The following is a 24,504-nucleotide window of genomic DNA, read 5'->3' as shown; positions in this document are numbered from 1 at the left end:
GGGAGACCCTCCCTGTTTCATGTCCACTCACACATAAGGAAGTTGGGGGAATTACCTCTGTGCTCATTCTCATTCAAGAGAATACAGAGAGCTGAATGCAAAAAGCCAAAGAACTTCATTTCTTCTTGCATCCTATTGCTGAATATTTCAGGCCAGTCAGCTCAGGCCAGGGGGCAGAGCTGGAAGATATTGTTCAGCTGCCTGCACATTGGCAAGTGTCCAGTCTGTGGCCTCGGTTTGTCAGATTCTTGCAGAAATGATCTTTCCTCCTATTTGCTTTGGTTTTACCTTTTTAACAACTGCCTTCTAGATAAAGTTTCCCAATGATTCAATTCCCTACCAAATCAATGATCACTTTAAAGTACTATGAAAACAGGACTCCAGACCTGAGTACTCCATGATACTTTCCCTGTTTCTTATTGGCTGAAGGGACCAGCAACAGAAAGTAGGCGTGCTTGTAAAGTTTACAGTAAATTCTGTCTGCCTTTTTTTTTCAACCAGTGAAGATGCAAAAGGAAACCCGACTTTAAGAACTCTGCAGGTTGAAGCAGATTTATGATCTGCTGTTCTTCCTGAGATCCAGGAAATACTCTAAATTCGAAAGAGGTGTTGTTGTTTGAAAGTGGAGATATTTTTATAGAAAAGAGTGCTGAAGGGGATCACAAGCAACCTGGGTTGTTATCGGTGATTTGCTTGAATGTACAAGTTTGCCATTCTGGATTAAACTGAACACTCAGTGCTCTTCTCTGCCATGAAGTTGTGCTTTGGGACCTGCCCTAGACTGATGCTTACAATTACAGTACTATTCCTAATAAAACAGGTAAGAACCATGCTATTTTGAGAGTTATCCCTTTTAAAATATGAATGTTCCTTGAGGCTGGTATTTCAGCATGCACAAACTGTGTGGCATATACACAAATAGTGCTTATAAAATCTTGTAAAATCTTGCATTACACCAAAATGTTGTTAAACATTTTGGTGTAATGCATAACAAAGATTTTACAAGACTTTACATAGTATGTAGTCTCTGCCTCTTGACCTTTTCCAGTCAAGTATTATTGCTGGTGGGGGTTTTTTATTGCATTTGTAGATAGAATATATCTGATTCAGATTTTCCTATGTGGGTTATTTAACTTCAGCACTAGTTTGACTCCTTATTTTGTTAGTTGTTTTTCTAGAGTAACTATTATTTGTTAATTTCAATTCACTTTTCTCCACCTGGTATACACACACATATCTCTGATTTTATTTTTCACATGCTGCTTTGAAAAGAAACATTAGAAACTCTATGTCAATACTCTTTATTTTGTTTACTGCTGCAACTTTCCTCTTAGACTTTTATTTAAAATCTTGCATGTTTACAGATCAACAAATATGTGCACAATAACTAAAATTATCCCACTGTTTAATCACTCCAGCCAAACTCATGCTTCTGTGAATCGGAAATGACTTCCTGAACAGTTGTATCATTCAGAAAACACAGTTTCCAAACTTTTCTGAGTTTTTCTTTTCCATGACAAGAAAAAAATTAATGCCTCCATTCAGCTCAGATGTACATTAAAGCTTGGACTTCAACCAGACCTGTGCATAATGGAAGAATTTTAGTACAGATAAACAGTCTTCACATTTTTTATTAAGAGTGTCTAAAAAGTTAAATGAAGACAATATCCATGGTCTATATATCTCCCCATACACCGAGATACTGTCATATTTATTGCATGAGGTTAATTGTCCTGCAAGAGAAGTATTAATAGGAAGCATAATGGCTTTTGGGTTAGTTCACTGAGAGTGGCCCAGTCCCTTTAACAGTATTGTGTTACAAGTTGAACGGAGATGTTTTGATTCAGTAGGATTATCACATAACAGTTGTATTGTTATGTGTCACATTACCCCAGGGTGGCAACTGAGGAAATATCCCTCTGTTTCTATGACCTTTCTTATTTATTTATTCACATAGAAAGGATTATTGCAATGCAGCTGCAGGGGATTTATCACAAGGCTTGAACCCGTAACACTGAAAGATCTCTCAGCCTGAGACAAGATGCAGCAAGCAGGACTGTAACACAGCAGATCATAACACTTGCCAAGTCTGCAAGGTGATAGTGCATTTGAATCTATAAGTCCTTTAAAGATCCATAAAGCTGCTGTAAAAACCGCAGTGTGGAAGGCACCTGAAACAACACCTATAAACAAGACCAGGCTTTGTATACTTTACATCTGGCTATAAAAAGAGACAGAGCCTGACATAGCCTCTTGGGATGCAGAGTAGTAAGGCAGTAGACATGAAAGCTCTGCCCATGAGGCTGGGAGTTCAATCCCAGCAGCTGGCTCAAGGTTGACTCAGCCTTCCATCCTTCCGAGGTCGGTAAAATGAGTACCCAGCTTGCTGGGGGGTAAACGGTGACTGGGGAAGGCACTGGCAAACCACCCCGTATTGAGTCTGCCAAGAAAACGCTAGAGAGCATCACCTCAAGGGTCAGACATGACCCGGTGCTTGCACAGGGGATACTTTTACCTTTATAAAAAGAGAGGAACAACCCTAGCTTTTGGAAGTAGCTAAAGAAACAGTTTGGGGGAGTGAAGAGCTGCTATTACTTTTGTGGAATCGTGCTCCTTTGAGAATAGGGCTCCCTGTTTTCTTCCCACCTGTTTACTCTTCACAACATTTATGCCCATCTTTCTGCACTCACAATTGTCACCAAATTGGCTAACAAATATAACATACATAGAAAAATGGTTTTTTTGAACCATTAAAACAATAATGCATAGCTGAAGCATTTAAAACCAGAACTAAAAAACATACAAAGACATAAAAGCAACAACTAAAACCTTGGGCAAGGAAAAAAGATCGCTAAGTGGACACCTAATAAAACTGAAGAAGTCTTCACCCACTGGCAGAAGATAGCAACAGAATGGGGCAGATGAATCTCCCTCAGAAAGCCCTCAGAAGGCAGGGGCACCCAAAGCAGGGTGGGGGGCTCCAAGTCTGACTGCAGTGGTTGGGTAAGTTCATAAGATTCACCTGCTCAGCCTCTAGATTTATAAACAAGCACCACACAAACACATTTCTCCAGTGTTCTGTTTTCCCAAGCAAGAAAACACTGCAGAACTTCTGGATCTTCAAACTGCTCAGCAAAACAAGAAATTCAAAATGGCATAGAGCTGCTGCGGCTGCTGCAAGACACAGAACTAAGTACATGGAACGTGCAAGGATGGAACTTGAGACAACATGATTGAACAGCATCCTGTCACAGCTGATAGCCATTTTTTTAATGGTAGAAAGGCAGATGCATTAGCATCCTTAACTTTCCCAGAATACTGTCACTGCTGTGCCAGAAATGTTTTTAATAGCCTAGTCCTATGCATGTTTATTTAGAAGCAAGTCCTGCCGAAGTCGGGGACATATGTGTGCGTAGGATTGCTGCATAATAGATGGATCCAATCCTATATATATTTGGAAGAATAAACAGCTGAAATAGAATCAGACTAAAGTCCTGGGCAGGTGACTGGTCTGTGTAGAGATGTATGCACAGAGACAGGGGCTTGAGCATGCCTGCTAACCCTGCCTAATATGGGATCTGACTTCCACATGTTTTAGGGGACATCTGCAAGGTGCCTGTGTGAATACAGCTATGCCCTAAAATGTAATGTAATTTATTAGTGCTACTAGAGGCAAAGCCCATTGTATCCAGGAATAAAATGGGCGCTAGAGCTTGGCAGTGGGAAGAGGAAGGGGGTGCAATGTTTTCTTGACCTAAAATAGGTCAGGGGGTGCTAGGTAGCTGCGGGGGCATTACACACTTTTGAGGCCCCACTTTCAGACTTCAAGGAATATGTTCAGACCAGGCATAGCCAGCCTCCAGGTGGGGCCTGGAATTGCTGTTCATCTCCAGACTATACATACCAGCTCTGCAGTAAAATTTGGCTACTTTGGAGGGGTGATTCTGTAGCATTGTATCCCCTGAGGTTTAGGGATGCCAGCCTCCAGGTGGTGTCCAAGAATCCCCTGGAAGTACAGCTCATCTCTAGGCAGTTAGGCTAAAAGGAAAGCTCTCTCCTCTCACATGCATCCATTCAAAAGGAATGCACATGGCCCCAGAATCCACTTGGTTGCTTGGCTGGTGATGTCTGCCCTTCTGAAGCCTCACATCTACTGCTGGCAACTGCAATCCCTGTTGTTGTCTGCAAGGCCACATCATTACTTAATAAAAGTGGGTTACCTAGTTTTTCCCAAAGTCTCACTGTCCTGTAAACCTAACTAAACTTGAAATTCTGGGCCATTTATGTCTTTGAGTTCATAGGAGTTTTTATTTACCAGGCCAAGCTTGAAAAAAAGTCACTTTAGTTCCCATGTCTCTCCAGCCATTTACTTGTTCACTATTTACAGTTTCGGGCTGTAAATATTCTTTATTTAGATCTTTCCAGACTCGCAGGATTTATATTGGTCTGTTTTTCTGTCCCAGTCCACTCTCCGCCCACTTAGCCCTTAACCAAATATGTATACCGCTCCTCGAGTGGTTTAAAGATACCACAGGACTTATCATACAATATACAAATGAAAGTAACAGTAAAACGCAGTAAAATATTTGCTCAGACTCTACATATGTACACATGTAGGTCCTTGTGTCAATGTTGTCACAGACCAATGGAAACTGGGCGTGGCCACCTGATCCAACCAATGAACCCAGTCCAGATCCCATCCTACCCCTCCATCTCACTTTGCCCCAAAAAATCTTTATTTTCCAGTAAAGGTGTTTAGGACTAGGCTGTAAATCGAGAAGCAAATTCATAACAGCTGTCGAATAGTAGACCCAGGTGGCTGGTTTCCTGGCTGGATAAAAAATGTGGGCGATTTCCTAATGGGGTCACCAGGAGCTGCCAGCAGTTATAGTTATCAATCCTACTCTCAAGTGATTACTAGAGATAAAATGCAAATTAAATTCAGTTGAGGACACAGTCGTTATGAAAGAAAGTTTTTTGTAGCCTCACTTATATGAAGGAGCATGCATGCACACAAAAATTTATGTCCAGGATTAAACTTTGTTAGCCTTAAAGGTGCCACAGGACTCATATTTTATCCCAAAATTTTAAATCAGTTTGGAATGTGTTCATAGGCTCCCAGAAGAAATCCTAGGCTTGGCCCATGTTACACTTTCTAACTTATTTTAGAAGTTAGAAGGTTGAGATTAGAATCTGGAGGCTGGATTTTATGGTATAGGTCAGGGGTCAACTGCACTTAGTTAGGCAGCTTGAAAGTGAGAAGTCTTGTGGGCACATGACACTTCTCATCAAGGAGGCATAGATTCAGTCAGTGTCTGTATTGGAGAAGGTCTACCCATGCCACCTTAATTTAGATCCTCAAAGAGAGTCAGTAGTCAATCAGTAAGTATCCATTCCATTTAGTGTTCACTACTGTGTGATGTTTGTCAAGGAGTCAAAGGATTTTTCTTTATGTTTTTGATTCCCATTCTTTCAGAGCACGTGCCCACTCCTCCCTTTAAATCTGCAGCTGAACTGGGAAATGAGAGCTGCCACTCCTCCCCCAGTCCTGTCATCCCCTACCAAATTGTAGGGCACCTGTGGACAGCAGAGCCACAAATAAGGAAAGAGTAGTGAGCATTCAACAGCAGATTTTAAGATGTCAGAGGTATATTTTACAGGCTGCAACCATGCAACTTGGCAGCATTTTGATATGCTAAAAATAAATTAATTTGTGTTCAGAGCATATATGAAAAAGCACATCATATTTCCTCTACTCCAAAAGAAAAAGCTGCTCAGGAGGAATAATTAAAAGAAACTGCACTGAAAGAAATAGCATTCAGAAATCTCTCCCCTTAAATGGGTCTTCTTCCATGGTTGCATTAGAATAAGATAAATTAAGAAGATGTGTTTTTTTTATACCCTGCTTTTTACTCCCTGAAGGAGTCCAAAAGTGGCTTACAAATACCTTTCCTTTCTTCTCTTGCATTTTCCTTGAAAGCTCCTCATTATTGGGCTCTTTTCTCTCAGCTTATTTTAAAGCCAGGTTGGGTCTGCTAAGTTGAGAGTGTATGTTTTTGATTTTTTTTAAATGAGTCATTTCAGTTCCTTGCCTCTTAAGACAAGGTTCATTGACCAACAAGTCTCCTCTCATCATTTACATTTCGGGAGAGAAAGGCAGGAAAAATTCATTTGGTTTGGATCCATTCCATAAAGAAGAATTCCTTTCTCATTGCTCTTGAAAGTAGACTTGTCCTCAAAATCATCAAGTGACTCTTTGCACTCCCAGCTAGTGATGGGGAACCTAAAAATTACAGTTTGGAGTTCAGGGCTGCCCCCAAACCAACCCCCAAACTGAACTGGTCAATTTGGGACATGGCTTGCCACAGCCAGGAGAAAGGGAAGGGATCACCTGGGAAGGTTTTTTTTTTAATTCAAAGTTTTTAATTTTATTTTCCAAGATTAAAGATAGTACAATGCAAGTAATCTACATTATTGATACAGAAAGAAAAAGATTATGCTCTTCGTTTGATACACTTGATACCCCATTTCAATCTCCTTTTAACTTATTTTATTAGGTAAATCAGATAAGGGCCCCATTGTTCTTGAAAAGCCTCTTCTCTTCATTTAAGAATATAAGACTCCACATGGCTACAATATTATGGACTTTTACCCAAAGCTTATAAACTTTTTCACGTTTCCACCACATTTAAAAAGAGAAGCCTACTTTGTTACCATCGTTTCAACATTTGTTTGCATAGTTTTTAACAATTTTAGCAGTCATAAACAATTTATACTTAACGCAATCTTAGAGCCATCCACATTTCCACTAGGGAAAAGAAAAAGAAAAAAAAGTCTACTTAGTTATACGGAAAGAAAAAAATATATATATATAGGTTGTTAAGGTTGTTAAGTTATATAAGTGTAAGTTATTAATACAAAAATGGTAAAATATAGTCTTCATTAGTTACTTAGTTGTACAGAGGAAAAATATATGAGTTGTTAGATAAGTATAAGTTATATAAATATAAGTTGTTAATACAAAAATAGTAAAATAAAGTCTTCGTTACATTTACACCTCCTCAATTAGGTGCCTCCTTTTAGTTATGCTTTAAGTTTAAACTGAGAGTCACTACAGAGATATGTTAAATAATTCAAATTCAGCTAACATAGGAAATCTAAGACCCCACACTTAGACTTACAATGAACAGTAAAGTATAGTCTTCATCTGTTATTCTTAAACCCATTCCATTAGGTGTCTCCTTTTAATTAAGCTTTAATTTTGGGCTGGGAGACACTGCAAAATTAGATTTAATAATACAGATTCAGTTTACTTAGAAGATTTTAGACCCCAGATTAACTTCTTAACTAGTTATATTCCCTATGTGGCTACAGAAAAAAAGAAAAAGGAGGAAAAGAATTTCAACCACTGTTTCTCATTTCCGTTCCCCAGACTTCTTAAGGGGGTCTCATATTGAGGCTTGTTGCATCTTGTTGTTCCCATTGACTTATGTTCTGTCCAGTTGGCCTTTGGCTTAGAAAGTGCAGTTGTAGTCTTTCCCTCGGAGTATACATCGGTGAATCTTGAAACAGTTGTACCTCCTGGGCTCCAATATCAGTACAGTTTTTTTTCCAAGAAGCTCCTTTAAATCGATTACTTTCACAGCAGATCCATATATCTTTTGATTGGTTCTTGTGTACTGTTGCTTTGGAGTGGCTGTATGTCTTTTTGGGAAGGGTGTCCTTATCTAGGCTGCAAAGCTCCAACATCCCCTTTTCCATCTCCATAGTTTCAAATTTCTCTTCTGCTGGTAATTTTCCACCTTGTTTAGAGCTATCATCAGCCACTGTTATTGATTCATCATTCCTGTTAGAGACTTCTTCCTTGCCGCCTTTGATCTCCTTGAGCATATTTTTAAGTAAGCCATCTGTAAATGCTTTCAGATCTTGAGTTTGTTTCTCTATTAGATGAGCAATTCTTTTTAGCATAGGCTTGGAAATTTGTTTTAGGCTTGGAAATTTGTTAATCTTAGGCAATTTTGCAAATAACCAGTAGAGGTCCTACAGAGTCCTAATGAAAGCAATAGTCTGTTTTGATATCCGACGTTATTGATGCTGCCAAGTGACGTATTGAAGTCAGTAAAGCAATGTCTTGTACTGGAACAGAATTCTCGCGAGATCTTCCCACCCACGGCTCTTATCTCTTATCTCCGAAAACCAAAACAAATGCAGTAAGAGCTATTACTAATTAGTTTGAGTTGATTTAAGTCCTTCTTCTACTTAGAAAAGAGAATTAGCCTGCCTCATATCAAGGTGGCTTCAAGCAGAGCCAGAAACGGGGGGGAAAGGAGAAACGGAGAAATACTTGCATCTCTGTGCGTTGATTGATGTCTTGATATCTTGGAATTTAGCAGATGTCCTCCCCTCAGTTCACAGCATTCGTTTGCAGTAAATCATAGTAGAGGGTCAAAGTAGGTTCTTGAAAGAAGAAAAGAAAGAAAGGAAAGAAAAGTCCAGAATATGGCCGGTGTCCTCTTGGCCCGAAACGCTGACAGCCTATAATCCAGGGAGATATACTCCCTAAAGGATTGGAGATGGCCCCAAGAGTTCCCTAGAGCTTCCTGGGTAGAAAGGTGAGGTGGGGTTTGCATACCCCTCCTCTTTTCTGCTAATTGCTTCTGCAATTAACCCCCGTCAGGCTTCAGAGAGATTGCTCTGCAATCCCCTCAGGATGCCATCTTAAGCCACACCCCACCTGGGAAAGTTTTAATGGCTGTGAGTCATTTAACCCATTTGTTTCACTTCCCGCTTCAAAGGGGTGGTGGTGGGGAATGAAATGACTCACAGAAATTTCAACCTAACAGCTGTCAGGTGGATTCACTCTGTTCTGCTGTTAGGTTTAAAATGCCCAAACAACTGACAAACAGAAACATTTGGGGTGCCTTCCCCAAATATTAGTTCAAGGGATGTGACCAAGGTCATGCTGAATTTTGGCTTATGAACTGATTTATTCCCATCCCTACTCCCAGCAGTTGAAATATTAATTAACTTTCCAAGTTTTTTTCTGACCCATCCTTTAAAAAAATTAAGTGGCCAGAGATGATGTCACAAGGGAGATGAGTAGGGGAAGTCATTAGTTATCTCTTTCAGATTTGAAAGTGTTTTGGGTTTTTGCCTCTTCTAAAGTAAGTGGACTCTAGCCTGGATAGCTCATGCTAGCCCAGTCTCAGCTGATCTCAGAAGCTAAGCAGGATCAGCCCTGGCTGGGAGACCTCCAAAGAACACCAGGGTCATGCTGCAGAGATAGACAATAGCAAACCACCTCTGAACATCTCTTGCCTTGAAGCCCTAGATTCAGGTTGGTAGCCATGTGGGTCTGAAGCAAGATTTGAGGCCTGTGGCACCTTTAAGACCAGCAAAGCTTTATTCAAGCTTTGAGCTTTTGTGTGTACTCATACATCTTCAGATACATTGAAATCGAAGCTAACAGTCCATACATATAGGTAGAGGGTGAGCAGCAAATTAGCTTACAACATAATGAAGATGTTTAACAGATGCAAGGAGTAAACAGGAATAACTGGCTTAGTTTCTATGGATTAGTTTGGATTTAATTCCAAGGGAAAACATACGGAAGCAAAAAATATATATCAAAATTGGAGATTGGTGCATATGTGTACCCTCCTTAATTGTGGAATTCTGAGAGTATTTAACTGCAACCCTGTTGTTACATTCTGTCCATCTCTTCTCAGGCATGGAGGTAACTACTATAACATCCCTTTCTTTAACGTAGAGTCATTGGTTGTGCAGTGTTATGTCTTCTTGGTTATCTCAGGTTCATTTACTTTCTCATCTTCTAACATTGTATATGCCATTACACACGAACAATGCTCCTCCATTCTCAACATAAGGCAAACATGTCAAACCTTACACCAAAGGATAAATGGACACAAATCTGATATTAAGAATCGCAAAATTGAGAAACCTGTAGGAGAACACTCCAAGCCACTGAGTGGGTGACCTCAAAGTAGCTGTTTCATTCAGGAATAGAATGGAAAGGAAAATTGCTGAATTGCAAGTTATAATACTTGGAACAACAACAACAAAAACACAAAGGACATGACAGGGATATCGGTTTCTTATCTCACTACATAAGCTAATCTCATTCAGCTCTTATATCTGTATTTGCAACAAGAAGAGCCATATATCTTTATTTTTCTTATCTGGAATAGTAGATAGGAATAGAGTTGTAATGCAATGAATAGTTGACTAAAATTAAATTAGAATAGTAGATTGGAATGTATTTATCTGGTCTAGTGACAGAGGAGACTTAACACTGCATAGTCAATCACCCTACCTTAAAGAAAAAGCATGCTATTAGCTAGAAGTTCATAATGTGAAGCTCGATGAATACTTGGATGGAAAACAGGAAAAGATAGCTCTATTCATATTCTGTGCTTCTCTAGAAAAATTTAGCAACCAGTCCAGGAACAAAGTTTCTGGCTCAGTGAAGCCAAGACACTGTGTTTCCCTGCCAGTACATGGACCTCTGCCAAGCTGCCAGCAGCTCAAGTCACCACATATGTAGGAAGGGCATTAACTCTCTGCTAAATGAAAAATAGATTTTCCCTGGAAAGCTTCTCGGTATAGGCAGTGTTTAAAAGGAAGTTCGGGCATATACTCAAAAAGTTGAACCTGACAATTTGAGTAATTGTCAAAAAGCAAGTAATTTCCCATTTTTGGTTAGGGCAATAGCAAATGTTTCTTAGGTGTTTCTGGTTGTTATATTGATATTCAGCTCTATAATTTGAATAATTGAAATGACCCCCTATCGTCAACCAGAGCTGCCGAATCCACAATCCTATTAAATCAAAAGTTGTGGAACTAATGTGCTACAGCCTTATTTAATTTAACAAACATATGCACTATAAAAATTGACTTGATGTAACAGTCCATGCTGTATTCCCAAGGATGTCCAGCCATTTTAGTTCCTTCCCCTGGGATATTTTTCCTTCATAGCATTTTGACAAACATTACCCTAAATGGAAAATTTAAAAGAAAAACTTCATTAGACTGTGGGCATTTCCCAGGCAGCCAAGCTTGTGCACGAGCTTCCCCTGGATTTGGGGACCCCCTTAAAGGGCTGTGTGGATACAGAACCTGATTGAAGGCTAGCATTTCTGTGGGGGAAGAGAACCCAACAGAGGCTGACACCTAGAGGGCTCACTCCATCTTGCCTCCACCCTTTTTCAGCCTGCCGTTATGTCTGGGATTTTGGGCTGGATAGCCAATGTAACCTGTTGAGGGGCAGACTACGGTGGGCTGCCTTGTGGTCGGCTGACCACAAGAAGGCAAAAGTTTCTTCTCATGCTTACCAAGATCAATGCTAAGGGCCATTCTACACAAGGGAAATATAGCACAGTTGTTACCTGATGCTGACCGTTTAAATTTGTGGTTTTAGATGACGTTGTCAGCCTCCCGCAGTCTACCAGTGCTCATGTCAGAACTTCTGCTAACTTGTAGCATACTCGCAAGTCTCTTTAGAACCCTTTCAATTATCTGGCTGCCCCCTTGCTCTATACGTGAGCGCATGTGTCACATTTTATTTTATTGTTCGTTCTTTTTCATTGGGGGGTGCATGTAGAACTCCAGCAAAATACCCCCCCCCAGTTTTTTGTTTGTGAATGGCTGGAAACTACAGGTCCCCCCCCCCCAGGGTGGACAGATCCCCTCTGGCTGCTGGAAGGGAATGGGGGAGGGGGGAGGTTGCCAGATCCAGACAAGTTAACTGCCAGGGAAGGGCAGAGACCACAGTTGGAATCAACTCTCCAAGGCATAAATTTGCCCTATCACTGACAAAACGTTTTGCCCCAAAGCTGCCGTTTGGGAAGATTTGCACAGCAGTCTCTAAATATAAGATATATGAAACTATCAAAACTTGAAGATGGAGCTGTGACAGATAACCAATGCCTCTGTGAACAAATGAAATTGCGTTGCAATGATTACTTTGGTGTTTGTTTGTTTTTTTTTAAAGGAGGGGGGTTTTGTGTGGCTATCCGAGGCTCATTGGTTGTCCGGTTGATTGGCAGGCTCGAGGTGGGAGAGGGTGAGGGAAGTTTGTGGCATTTTCATTGCTCCTCGGCAAGAACCGGAAGTAGGTGAGGAATGCTAGAGGAGAAACAGTCCTGCTAGGAAAACTGAGTTTTTGGCCAGGTGTGAAATGACAATGGAATGCTACAATACACAGCAATGGAATATTCAGAGTTGATTACGGATTTCTACCAGCTGTGCGGAATGGCCCTGGATAAAGGCTTTGGCCAAATATTTCATGCCAAATTATGGTTGTCAGTGTCCTCGTTAAGTGGTCAATATCTGCCTGCAAGACAATTGAAAGCTCTGTGTATGTTTAACAGCTGTGGCTTCTACAAGTGAACTGTGAAAAATGTTATTCTGTCATAGAAGATCCTGTGGGAAATCCTTCTATTTCCCACAGTTCATGGAGGTGAACTGCTAAAAATTAAACCTTTTTATGTTGGTGCAATATATAAGCATGAAGAATGCTATGTCTGTTTCCCCAGTTTTCCAGTTCCCTTCTTTCCCTTTTCCAGCAAAGGTTAAAGCTGAGATATCTGTACTTGTATGCCACCTATCAGGCTACAATTATTGGGCTACAGCACTCTTATCAGCAGTGCCCTGGTTTCTAGGTACCTATTAAGAGCCATCCCAAAAAAGATAAGTGAGCCATCAACGTAACCGACATTGTTCTGTTGTTCTGTTGAATCTCAGCCTGCTGTTTTGCATTTTCCAAGATACATAAACATCAAAATAATACTTCCTTGGCTCAAAACAACTGGATATACAGCATAATCAATTTCCAAGTGTTTAATTATTTTAAAGTGTTAGGAAAACTGTAATTACTATAAGTTTTAGTAGGTTAATATAGTAAGTGGCATCTCAGTCTTTCACAGACACACATGCAAAGATTTGGATAGTGGAAGGAATTCTGAAATAAATATACTAAACCGTAGAAATACCTGACCTGCTCTTGGAGAAGAGTTTTAATATGTCTGCCATTTCACTAGACAGCAACACCTCTGCCAGAAGATAAAACGTCAGCACACCAGAATTGCTTTGATCAGGAACAGAAGATGTGAAATGTAGGAGAGAAAAGATATTGTCCAGAGAAGATGTCAACAGTTATCTTGACTTCATGCTGAGAAATGGAGTGGAAAAGAATGACAGGACACAAAAGGCCAGAAATTGAAAAGGCAGGAACAGGGCAAGGGGAAAATGGGAGAAGGGGAAGTGGAAATGAGAGAAGAAATGGATAAGAGTGAAAGAGACAGAAAAACAAGTGGAAAAATAAAATATAAATGGAAGAGTATGCTCTATGATGGGAGGGAGTTGAGCATTCAGGTGGGATTGGTATTATTTTGGTTCAGTGGTCCTATTTTTCCACTTAAAGCAGAGTCTCATTCCTGCCCATTTTTTTTCTTATCTGTTTAAAGTGGATTAAAAAAACATTTTTGTTATATTTCAGAACATTAAAAATAATTAATTTCACCTTCTGAGACTTTCACAGTATCCTGAATGGCAAAAATCAATTGTTGTTTACAGAAAAGCTGCTAGGCTTTCTTTAAGTACAGTGTCCTGGCATGAGGCATTCCAAGCCCCAAGAAGGAAGGGTGGATTCAAATGTCAACCAAAACAAAACTGAAACCAATAATAAATTGTCAGGAGAAAGAGGGAGAAATGCAGGGGTGGAGGAGAACTTGTGTCCTTTGCTCCATCTGGTCATGAGAACTGGCAACATGTCATTTTGAGGGGTTAAGGGGTATGAGAAGACATTGTTGTATTTGAGTTGAGGCAGACACCTTCTTATTTAAGCTTGTCTTCTTCACTTTTACTGTCTTTGTTTGTCATACGGTAACATTTCATTTCATGTCTGATGTGAAAAGTCAGCCATTTCACTGAGCTGTCATAATGTCTAATAGGATGTGCGGAGCGGACACAAGTCAAGAATTTCACAACTGCCAATTAATATGTCCTATTTACTTCCTTGAGGGAAATTTAACTTGACAGGAATATATCTTTTCACAACATCATTGCCTTGGTGGGATAACTAGGGTTGTAAATGACAGCTCCTCTAAAGGAAACTCGAAAGAACCATTGCCTGGTTCTACTATGCAGTGCTGGTCTTGTTCCTTTAACATATTTTGTGGAATCATATCATTTCATACTTCTTTGATTATAATTTATTCTTTTCTTTACCAGCAGGTTCAAGGCACTCTAGACATATTAACACTTAACTGGTATTCCTATAAAGAAGCATGCTTGAAAAAGTTGCAGGCATCTAAAATAAATGCAGGTAAGAAAGCAGTGACCAAGGTATTTTATTAGTATGCAGATCTCTAGATTTCATCTGTAACTATAGCTTAGTGCAGGCTTCCTCAATCACGGTTTTGTGAAACCCTTGGGGCTTCTTGAAGGCCCTGGCAGGGTTTCCGGAATGGGTGGGAGTTAATCAATTTTTAATATATTTTTAACATTTGTTAAATATTTATTGGGTGATGTGACCATATATGGTCATGTCAATCCATGCCCCCCCCCCAATGATGGACATGGAATGGGTGAGAAGGGGAGGGGCCCCAGGTGGGCATGCACACAGCTATGTTTCCCAACCATATTCTGCACGATCACACTGCTTCTGGGGTTTCTTGAAGCCTGAAGAATGTTCATGGTTTTCTCAATGGTGAAACAAGTTGAGAAAGGCTAGTTTAATGGCATGAACATGCCTTGCTTTTAGAGGGGCAGTCCTGTTTTGACGTGCCAGAGAGTTTCTGTCTTTCAGGCTAATGAGTACTTTCACACTGAGTGAAGTTTTCGTTTTTATAATTCACGTTTTAGAATCATCAAATTTTGAATCAATAGATAGAATTCAAGTCAGTCTCTGTGTATCAAAATCCATTGCCCTGAATGATTCCAGCTTTACAGTTATTTTTATTGTTTCCTATGGCTTTATATTTATTTGTATTGTTTCCTATGTGGCCAACCATTGGTGCACAGAAGGCACAAAAGTTTTTCTGCCTTTCTAGCCTTTCCTGAACCCCCTTCTGACCCCTGAAAGATCATTCCTAGTATTGAGAAACTGCACATAGGAATTGCCAGGTCAGTGGGCTGGAGTAAGAAAGGATAAGGGAATCAAAACAACCCCTTCCCTTAGAAAAAGAGCAGTTTCACTTCATTTCTTTCTCACTCCATCCCCCCAGCCAGTTTAGCTGTTTTTTGGGGGGAATGATGTTTATAGGTGGTCAGAAAGAGAAATTAATGTCAAAAGAGAAATTCTACAAACAGAACAATTGGGTATATTCCACTATCTTTATACCCCACCGTTGCTGCTCACAATGCCCTCAAGGTTGCTTACCATTACAGATATCAAAAGTCCAATCCAAGGATCAGGATAGGAAGGTCAAGAGTCCAGGAGTCCTATTCCAAGGCTTGGGGAAAGGTATAGGATACTGGAGTCTAGGTCCCAGGCTTCAGGAGCAAGCACAGATTACCAGAGTCAAGGTACAAGGCAGCAGGGTCGAGCTCTGTTTGTTCAACAGGTAAGCAGCCAGAGGGATGACAACCAAGGTTTGGTTCTACATCAAACCCAGCTCAGCATGTTCCCTTTATCTGCACCTTTTGCTGCCAGACATCCCCCAAGGGCTGGGTGTCTTTCATTACAGTTGAGTTCACCTTCCTACAAGTGCTGGGCTTTTATTTATTTATTTATTTATTACTGTTTCTGGTCCTATAAGGACTCCACTTTAGGTACTAACATTGACTGTTGCTGAGCAACCAACCAGATGCTCCTTCATCTCTCCTGTGCCACCAAACTATATTTTCCCCCCCTATACTGTATGGCTCATGAAAGCCCGGCAGGGAAGCAAGCCTCTGTGATGTCTTTTTCCTCTTCTGGAAGACTGAGCAGGCTGGTTGTGACTGGGAAGCATTTTTGCTTCCCAATGCTTACCCTCTTGGGTCTGCTGACCGGATCCAGCTGTTCAGGTGGGGATTCTGTCGGTGTGTGGCCTGATTCTTTAGATTCCTCCTCAAAAGTGGCCGCTGGGTGGCCCATGATACTTTATTATAGATGCATGGTAACAGCTAATAATTTGTTTCGTTATAGTATTTCGTTTGGACTGGTACTTTCTCGGTTCTGGCCCCCACCTGGTGGAACGAGCTCCCTCAGGAGATCAGAGCCCGGCCCGAACTTCCACAGTTCCGCAGGGCCTGCAAGAGGGAGCTCTTCCACCAGGCATTCGCTTGAGGCTGACCAACTCAGAACACCTGCTGGTCCCCCCAGACACCCCCCCATGACTGAAATGATTACCCTCCCAATGTTACTGTTAATTGTTATGTATATTGTGATCTTTTGATGTTTTATTGAAAGTTGCTTTGACGTTACAGTCTGTATAACGTTCCATGTAAGTTATTTAACGTTCAATGTAAACCACCCAGAGCTGCAAAGAAATGGGTGGTATATAAATATAAACAAACAAACAAATAAATAAAATATGGGAGGGCAAATAAAATCTTTGTCTGGGGAGCCATAGAAGCTCTCTCTATATAAATACTGAAAACAAATCATAATATGAGCACATAAAATATAGATACATAAGAACACATACAAGAGTATGGCTAATGAGAGTAAGCGAGGGAACGCCAAACAAAACAAAAATCTTCCTGCAGCAATTGCATTCAGAACTTGTCCCTAACACATAAAGCCAAGATTGATCCTGATTTGAAACAAATTAGGATTTGTTGTGATGACCAAATTTGCTTAATTCAGGTTTAAAATCCCAGTTTGCACTTTAAAAGTGTACCCCAAATACAATGTGTTAATCAACCAGAATATGGATATCACAACAACTTGCAGTTTATTTCAGACCAAGAAATAGATCTACCCACCCATCCACCCATCCATCCATGGCAAAAAACCCATAAAACAATAAAACACCAATAAAAACCCAAGATGGTGGTAGAAAGACAACAACAGGATGACCATTCCCAGTGCCCACATCTAACAGTTGCAAATCTCACAGGGTGCAGCTACAGATAAGTCCTGGCAGCTTTACAGGCCCGCACAGGGAAGGAACAGGTCTTCCTAGCCCAGCCTCAACAGAACACCTGGCTGAAGAGCTCTGTCTTACTGGCCTTGTGGAATGTTGAAAGCTCTGACAGGGCCCTTAGCTCTTCACTGTGCAGTCCAGAAACATGGTAATCCTGTTCTCAATATAGTCCACTGAGCTTACTAAATTTTGTTCCCGGGAGGGAGCAGTCCCCCCTCCCTTGAAACAGCATGAAAAGAAACGTGTGGGTTCTATAGTGGGAGGGGGTAATTGACAGAAATTAATGTCCTTGTCTTCCATAGATTGATATGTTCCTGTGTCTTCGTAACTGTGTGCCAGATACATGCTATTAGCTAGAATTCTATATCTTAGATGTATATATGAGAGTTTATTTAAACTGATATCAAAAATCTCACTTACTTAAATGGGCTCAAGGCTCCATCCATCCATGGAACAACAGTTCCAGTGACATTCATGCAACTGATGGCGCTGTTTCAACCAGATCCAACCACTGATCTTCAAAGAGACTGCACAGGTTCTCCTCCCCCCTCCTCCCCCAAAGGGCTTTATTTGATTTTCACAGGCTTAATTCCATCAATATAACCTTTAGTAGTTTCCATTTCAAATGATTTGATTAATTACGTTGTTGAAATGAGCTTTTGTTTGAAAGGTCTCAAAATAGAACTACATTAAACATATGATGGTTGCCAAGAAAATAGGTACAACACATTGAATCCCCCACCTTAATTTGCCATAATGTCTACAGCCACTATCTTAGATTCGGGTATAATAGGGTTATGCATTTTTCCACAGCAGAAGCCAATTTTGAAAGGCAGCAAGAAGGAAATGAACAATACTGTGCCATTAGGACATAAGTAAATTGCCCTAAATCTTACAGAGAGGGAGGGGCAATTAAATGTAATGCTGCCATTTTGGGCAATGGCTGCACGTTAAAATTATAAGTAGCTCTACCCTTATTTAATGGACATTGCAATAAAATACACAAGTTCTAGAATTTGGTCATTGTGTTTGAGAAATTACATTTCTTTAGCTGTATTATATTTTCAAATTATATCTTCTGACATTGCACTAGCATCAGTTCAGAGAGATTGCTGACTGAAACATCAAACAAAGGATCTGAGCTAAGGTATACATTAATTTGGGGGCTAATGTTTCTACTTGTCATGTTCACATTTATCTGGCACTTCAGGATACATTTGCAGAACCCATTAGCCCAGATTAGGCGGCTTTAACAGCTTTTAATCACAGAGCCGATCTTTAGCTGTAATCAACAGCAAATCTACAGGTTACGATCTCTGGCGCACTCCTACCCCTAAAGTCCCTGCAAATCAGTGTGACCTTGATGCTGATGAGGTGTTTCAACACCCTTGCCAGCAGTGTTAATGTCCTGTGCTCTCACTTTGGCTGAATCGTTTTAAGTGAGAGTGTGACAGATCCTGACAGGGTTACCGGTCAGGCAGTCTCAGTAATAACAGATAATACCAGGTGGCTTTTCAGATATGAGCAGTGGTCTGAATTGCATTCCTTCTCTCAATTCTGTATCAACTCATGTGCACAATTCTTTAATGAAGATGCTTTCTGCCAGTGGTTCTCTGATGGCAGACTGATTAATGTGAACTTTTCCAGAATCTTTGCACCACCCTAAATTTCACAGCCTTCAAAACTCCTTGATTTTTCATACCCTTTCTGTCACAATAAACCTTGTATAAAATTTCCCCTTAGTGTGTTTTTCTGTTTGTTTTTCCTTCTTTTCTTCTATTCCATATGTCGTCCATTCATCATTCCATCAAACCTGTTTTTTAGTCCATGGCCTTCTCTGTCCCATTTCCTTTAGCCCCACTGTCAGTCCAGCTTTCCTTTCAATTTACCTGTATAGGCCACCCTGTACCATAGACCTGCATGAGTTTTCCCCCAATATCCATTATCCACTGAGCTCTTTTATTCATTACAATATGACTTGGGCTTCCAGCTTCCCAGCTTCCTGTTTTACTGCCAACATTTCTCTTTTGTATAAGCACCTATCTCTGGGGTCCCTGCCCCTTGATTTCCTACTTCCTGAGTCTTCTTCACATTTAGAAGCAAATCTACATGTATTTATGCACATGACCAGTCTTTCATTATTGAACTGAGGTCTACCTTTTAATAGGCAATGGAGTGTCAGGTGTGAACCGCTAAACTCCTTTTGATCCTTTCCCCTCATTTCTTTGCTGTGCTCTGTTATTTGAATGGCTTACTCCCCAATTTGTATCATGGGGTGCTAATGACATGTTTCTATTTTAGAGATTATTTCTTTATGTAAATGATGAGTTTTATTACTGTCATGTGTTTCTGAACCATTTGATTAACACTTTGCCCTCTTGAGAAGTTCTTGATTCATTTTTCTCATCCGTCTCTGTTTATTTCCTGTGGTATGTGGCTTGACCAAGATGATAATTGCTGACAGTTATTTGAATGCAGATGGTTGCTGTTAATATTTTTAACTTTTCAACTAACCTTTTGGTGTCTTGGAAACATCTTGATTTGTTTTCTCTTATTGCTTTTTGTTTATTTCCTGTTGTGATGAGACAACATGCCATATGGTTAAGATGTTAATCAACTGCTGCATTCCTGTATGTGGTGCTTGTTTTGGTAGCTCATTTCAGTCATTACATTAAAGCCCACATTTGTTCAGTTTGGTCTTTGCTTGTGAGAATATTGTGTTGGATCTAACCCGCTTTTCTGCTGGCTAGAAAGAAAGGAAATGCAATGAATGAATGAATGAATGAATGAATGAATGCTATGCCTCATGAGAGTTTTATGGATAAAAGCAATAGTAGGGTTGCAACTCTGGGTAGGAAAATTCTGGGAGACTTGGGGGCAGAGCCTTGGGAGGGAACACAACAGGAATACGTTTCCAGAGAGTCTACCCTCTAAAGCAAGCCATTTTTTCCAGGGGACTTGATCTCTGTGGTCTGGATATCAGTCATAATTCTGGAAGAACTCTGGATCCCACATTGAGGTTGGCAACCCTTTCATGTAGGATGGGGAATGTAGCCTGGCAAAACTGAATGAAAATGCTCACTGGGACTAGTCCATTATTTATGAAGCTCTGGATACGTGTTATATAAATTGGGTCTCTCAGTCAAAACAAATCCCCATCTCTGAAATTCTGGTGTAGGTCACTGCTTTTTGGCATGGTACAAAAACAACTATTAATATGCTTCATATAGGGTAGGTCTGTTCAGAGCTGGTATTGAATGCCTTGTGATCAGGCTGCAGATTTCACCACAGGTATTAATTTGAACCAAATCTGCTGGGTTATCTATCACAAAAGTAATAGCAGTATATATGATTTCATACTTTGGCCATTCCATGGTGATCAATTGCAAAATAACCATTAAAATTAAAATGCTGTATTTCTCTTTCTTTTGCAGGAATATATTGCAATGGGACTTTTGATCAATTTGTCTGCTGGCCTTATTCATCTCCGGGAAACATCTCTGTTCCTTGCCCATCTTATTTACCATGGGTAAAAAATGGTAACTCAAGACTGGAAACATATACAAAATGTCATATAAAAATAGTTTTCTCTTTCTGTCCAGAATACTGAGCTGGGTATCCTTTCCCTGCAAAGCTCTTTCTCCCTGAGCCTCCCTTGCATTGATGGCATGTTGTTGTATCTTTCCTAATTATGCCACACTCTACACATTGGTGGCCTATATATATCAAAAGGGTCTAAAAATCCAGAGTTTTGTATGTGGGTCAGAATCATAGAATCATAGTATAATAGAGTTGGAAGGGACCTCCTGGGTCATTTAGTCTAGCCACCTGCACTATGCAGGACACTCACAACCCTATCGCCCACCCAACTCTGGGTAGGAAAATTCTGGGAGACTTGGGGGCAGAGCCTTGGGAGGGAACACAACAGGAATACGTTTCCACAGAGTCTACCCTCTAAAGCAAGCCATTTTTTCCAGGGGAATTGATCTCTGTGGTCTGGATATCAGTCATAATTCTGGAAGAACTCTGGATCCCACATTGAGGTTGGCAACCCTTTCATGTAGGATGGGGAATGTAGCATGCCACTTTGAGCCTTCACAGAATCAGCCTCACCGTCCGATGGCTATATTTACTCTTCCCACCACTTCATTTTTTAAACTTTGTTTTAACATTTTTATTATTTTTCTTTATTATAGCTATTATTATACCTGTTCAATTTTAGATTCTGATCTTGATTAATTTCCACTGGTTTCCATGGTAAACCTAATTCTAGCAGCTATAACATGTTTGTTTTCCACAAAAGTGGGATGAAATTCTCAGCTATTTTGGGGTGGGTTTTTTTGTTTGTTTTTTGCAGAGTATGCAAAACCTTTCCCCACCAAAATTAGGAAGCAGGCAAAAATAACACAGTAGAGGGTCCCTGTGAATAGGTCCACCACTTCAAAGGGAGGGGGCTAGTTTTTGACACCGAAATCAGCAAGGGAAAAACAAACCCTGCCCCCATTCCATGTACTCCAAAGCAGTGGTATGCAATCTTTTTCAGGTTGCAGACTGGTGTGGGGGAGGGTGATCTAGGCACCGCACATGCGCGCCAGCCCATGCGCAAACACGCATTTGGAGCAGGTCCGTGCACGTGCATTTGCGCCATGTGTAGCCACAAACACGCACGTACGACAATTTCGGGCATGCGTGAAACTGCCGCGCATGCGAGTTTGCGCTCCTGGTGGGGACACAAATGCGCATGAGCGGCACTTTGCCTACCGCGCATGCGCGCCGTGGCCACACTTCCCTCTTCCCCCCTCCCGCAGAAAGAAACTTGCTGGGCTGCAAGCTAATCAGCCGCTTTGGCAGCCAATTTGCTTGCGGCCTGGGAAGTTTCTCACTGCGGGGGTGGGGGGGCAGGGAGAGGGCCCGGTGGTTGGGGACCACTGCTCCAGAGCATTCAAAATCTTTCTTCCAGCCCATGTCCGGTACTGGATGTCAGCTGGCCAAGGAAAAAGCTACTAAAAGCACCCAAATGCAGTCAAGTGACAAATGGCAGTGTTCAGCTCCATGTGCCTACACATGCTGGTTTTGGTTTTAAAGTGGGGTGGGTGGGGGCTGGGCAGCTCCTTAGCAGGGCTGACAGAGCTCCTTAGCAGTCCTTAACGAGTAGTCAGCAGGCTGGGAGGCCCTCGTCAGCAGGCCCAGCCTAGCAGCCCAAGAGGCCCTCGTTAGGAGGCCCTCCACCATGATCCTTTGCCCAGGGCCTCTCCCCTTACCTGCTGCTGGCTCCAGGCACTGAGGCATCTGAGAGCAAAGAGGCCAGAGGCCAGGTATGGAGGGTGGGAGTTGCAGGGGTAGGGCAAAGCTGGCTGCACCCTGATTGGCCCTATTCCAACTTAGACAGCCGGACACGTCCCATCCCCTAGGCTGTTTCATAAATATATAGAGGAACAACAATGGATAAGGATTTGAATTTATAGGCTACTCTCTCCACCGGAGCAGCTCTTAGAGAAATGCCTAGAGTGACTGATAGAAGCCTAGGCTGTTCATTCCTCTTCTGTTATTCTTTTGCATTTCATAGAATCAAAGCAAATCAAAGCAGCAACTGACATCAACACTCCTTTGAGCATTATCACCTTTGGCAGCAAAGCCTGTTTGTCATTCTGCTCATTGATAACCTCTATCTTTAAACCAAAGATAAACTAAATCCAAAGGGGGAACAAGATATAAATTCAGAACCTAGTGTGATGGCAAGAACTGAAGATGAGAAGATTGCAAATCTGCACATAAGCAGGGAACTACTAACTGACAAGGAAGTTCCAAAACTAAAACTAAGGGGCACACAAAGGATGGATTATGATGTCTCTACACTAATGCACAGAGTATGGGAAACAAGAAGGAGGAACTAGTAGTCCTAATAGAGGAAGGGGACTATGATCTTATAGATATCACAGAAACTTGGTGGGATAATACTCACAATTGGAATCCTAGAATTGAGGGGTATGATCTATTCAAAAGTAAAGAAGGGGGGAGGTATAGCAATATATGTTAAGAATCTTTATACTTGTGAAGAAATACAGGTACCTGAGCATGAAAGTTCAGTTGAGTGCATTTGGGTAAATATAAAAGGAGTAGGAATGCTATTATTGTGGGAGTCTGCTATAGACCAGCAAGCCAGTCAGAGGGCTTGGATGAGATACTCCTAGACCAAATTACACAATTCTCTAAGAGGGGGGAAACAGTGGTTATGGGTGACTTCAATTACCCAGATATCTGTTGGAAGACTAACGCTACTAAAAATACAAATTCCATTAATTTCTAAACTTGTCTTGCTGACAACTTCATTTATCAGAAAGTAGAGAGGGGAACTAGGGGGTCTGCTATTTTAGACTTGATTCCCATCAATAGGGAAGAACTGGTATATGAGGTGGAAGTAGTGGGCAAACTTGGTAGTAGTGACCATGTGATTTTGAAATTTTCAATTTTGGGAAAGGAAACCTTTATGTATAGATTGGACTTCAAGAAAGCAGATTTTAACAGACTTAAAGGTATGTTGATTAGAGTCCACTGATCAGAAAGACTTAAAGAGGTGGGAGTCCAAGAGTCTAAAAAGGCTGGGTGTTTCTTAAAAGTGAAATATAGAAGGCTCAATTACAAACAATTCTCTTGAAAAGGAAAGATGAAAGGAGACTAAGGAAGCCAAGGTGGCTCCATAAGCAGCTGTCAAGTGATTTGAGGAATAAAAAAGAGTCATTTAGGAAATGAAAGGAAGGCCTTATTACCAAGGATGAGTATAAACAAATAAACAATGATTGTAGGGAGAGTGTTAGAAAAGCTAAAGCTCAATATGGGCTTAGGCTAGCAAGAAGTGCTAAACATAGCAAAAAAAGGGCTTCTGCTATATTTCAAGTAAGAAAATGTGTAGAGACTCTGTAGGACCACTGTGAGGAAAAGAAAGTAAAATTATAACAGATGATGAAGAGAGAGCTGAACTGCTTAACTCCTATTTCTCCTCAGTCTTCTCTTGTGAGGGAAATAGTGCTCAATGTGGCAAAGGCATATCACAACAGGGGGAATGGGAATGGTGGCCTAGGATCACTGTGGGGGCAGTCTATAAACAACTAGTTTCTTTAAATGAAACAAATCTTCTGGGCCAAATGAATTGCATCCAAGGGTATTAAAAGAACTTGCAGATGTCATGTCTGAACCTCTGTCCATTATTTTGACACTTCTTGGAGAACAGATGAGGTACCAGATGATTGAAGGCAGGCAAATGTTATCCCCATCTTCAAGAAAGGGGAAAAGGAAGATCTGGGTAACTATTGACCCATCAGCTTGACGTCTGTAGCTGGCAAAATTTTGGAACAAACAGTCAGTCCTTGAGCAGCTGGAACAGAGAGCTGTGATTTCTAAGACTCAGCATGGA

At 40.9% G+C, this 24,504-nt stretch overlaps 1 protein-coding gene across 4 annotated transcripts in view; it reads left to right on the top strand.

The window, feature by feature from the left end:
- The first annotated feature begins 294 nt into the window (after positions 1–294).
- Positions 295–24,504, top strand: part of GLP2R (glucagon like peptide 2 receptor) — a 65,956-nt gene continuing 41,746 nt past the window's right edge. For 2 of the 4 annotated variants that reach the window (XM_077327612.1, XM_077327609.1), the window contains exons 1-3: positions 295–820; positions 14,251–14,344; positions 20,528–20,632. In XM_077327612.1, the coding sequence (XP_077183727.1) occupies positions 752–820; positions 14,251–14,344; positions 20,528–20,632 (268 nt within the window). In that variant the 5' untranslated portion in view covers positions 295–751. Of the gene's footprint in view, positions 821–14,250; positions 14,345–20,527; positions 20,633–24,504 lie in introns of those variants that run through there. The other 2 variants (XM_077327610.1, XM_077327613.1) reach the window with 2 other exon arrangements.

Source organism: Paroedura picta, chromosome 3, assembly GCF_049243985.1.
Source record: "Paroedura picta isolate Pp20150507F chromosome 3, Ppicta_v3.0, whole genome shotgun sequence".
NCBI lineage: Eukaryota > Metazoa > Chordata > Lepidosauria > Squamata > Gekkonidae > Paroedura > Paroedura picta.
This window is presented reverse-complemented; position numbering and strand designations above follow the sequence as displayed.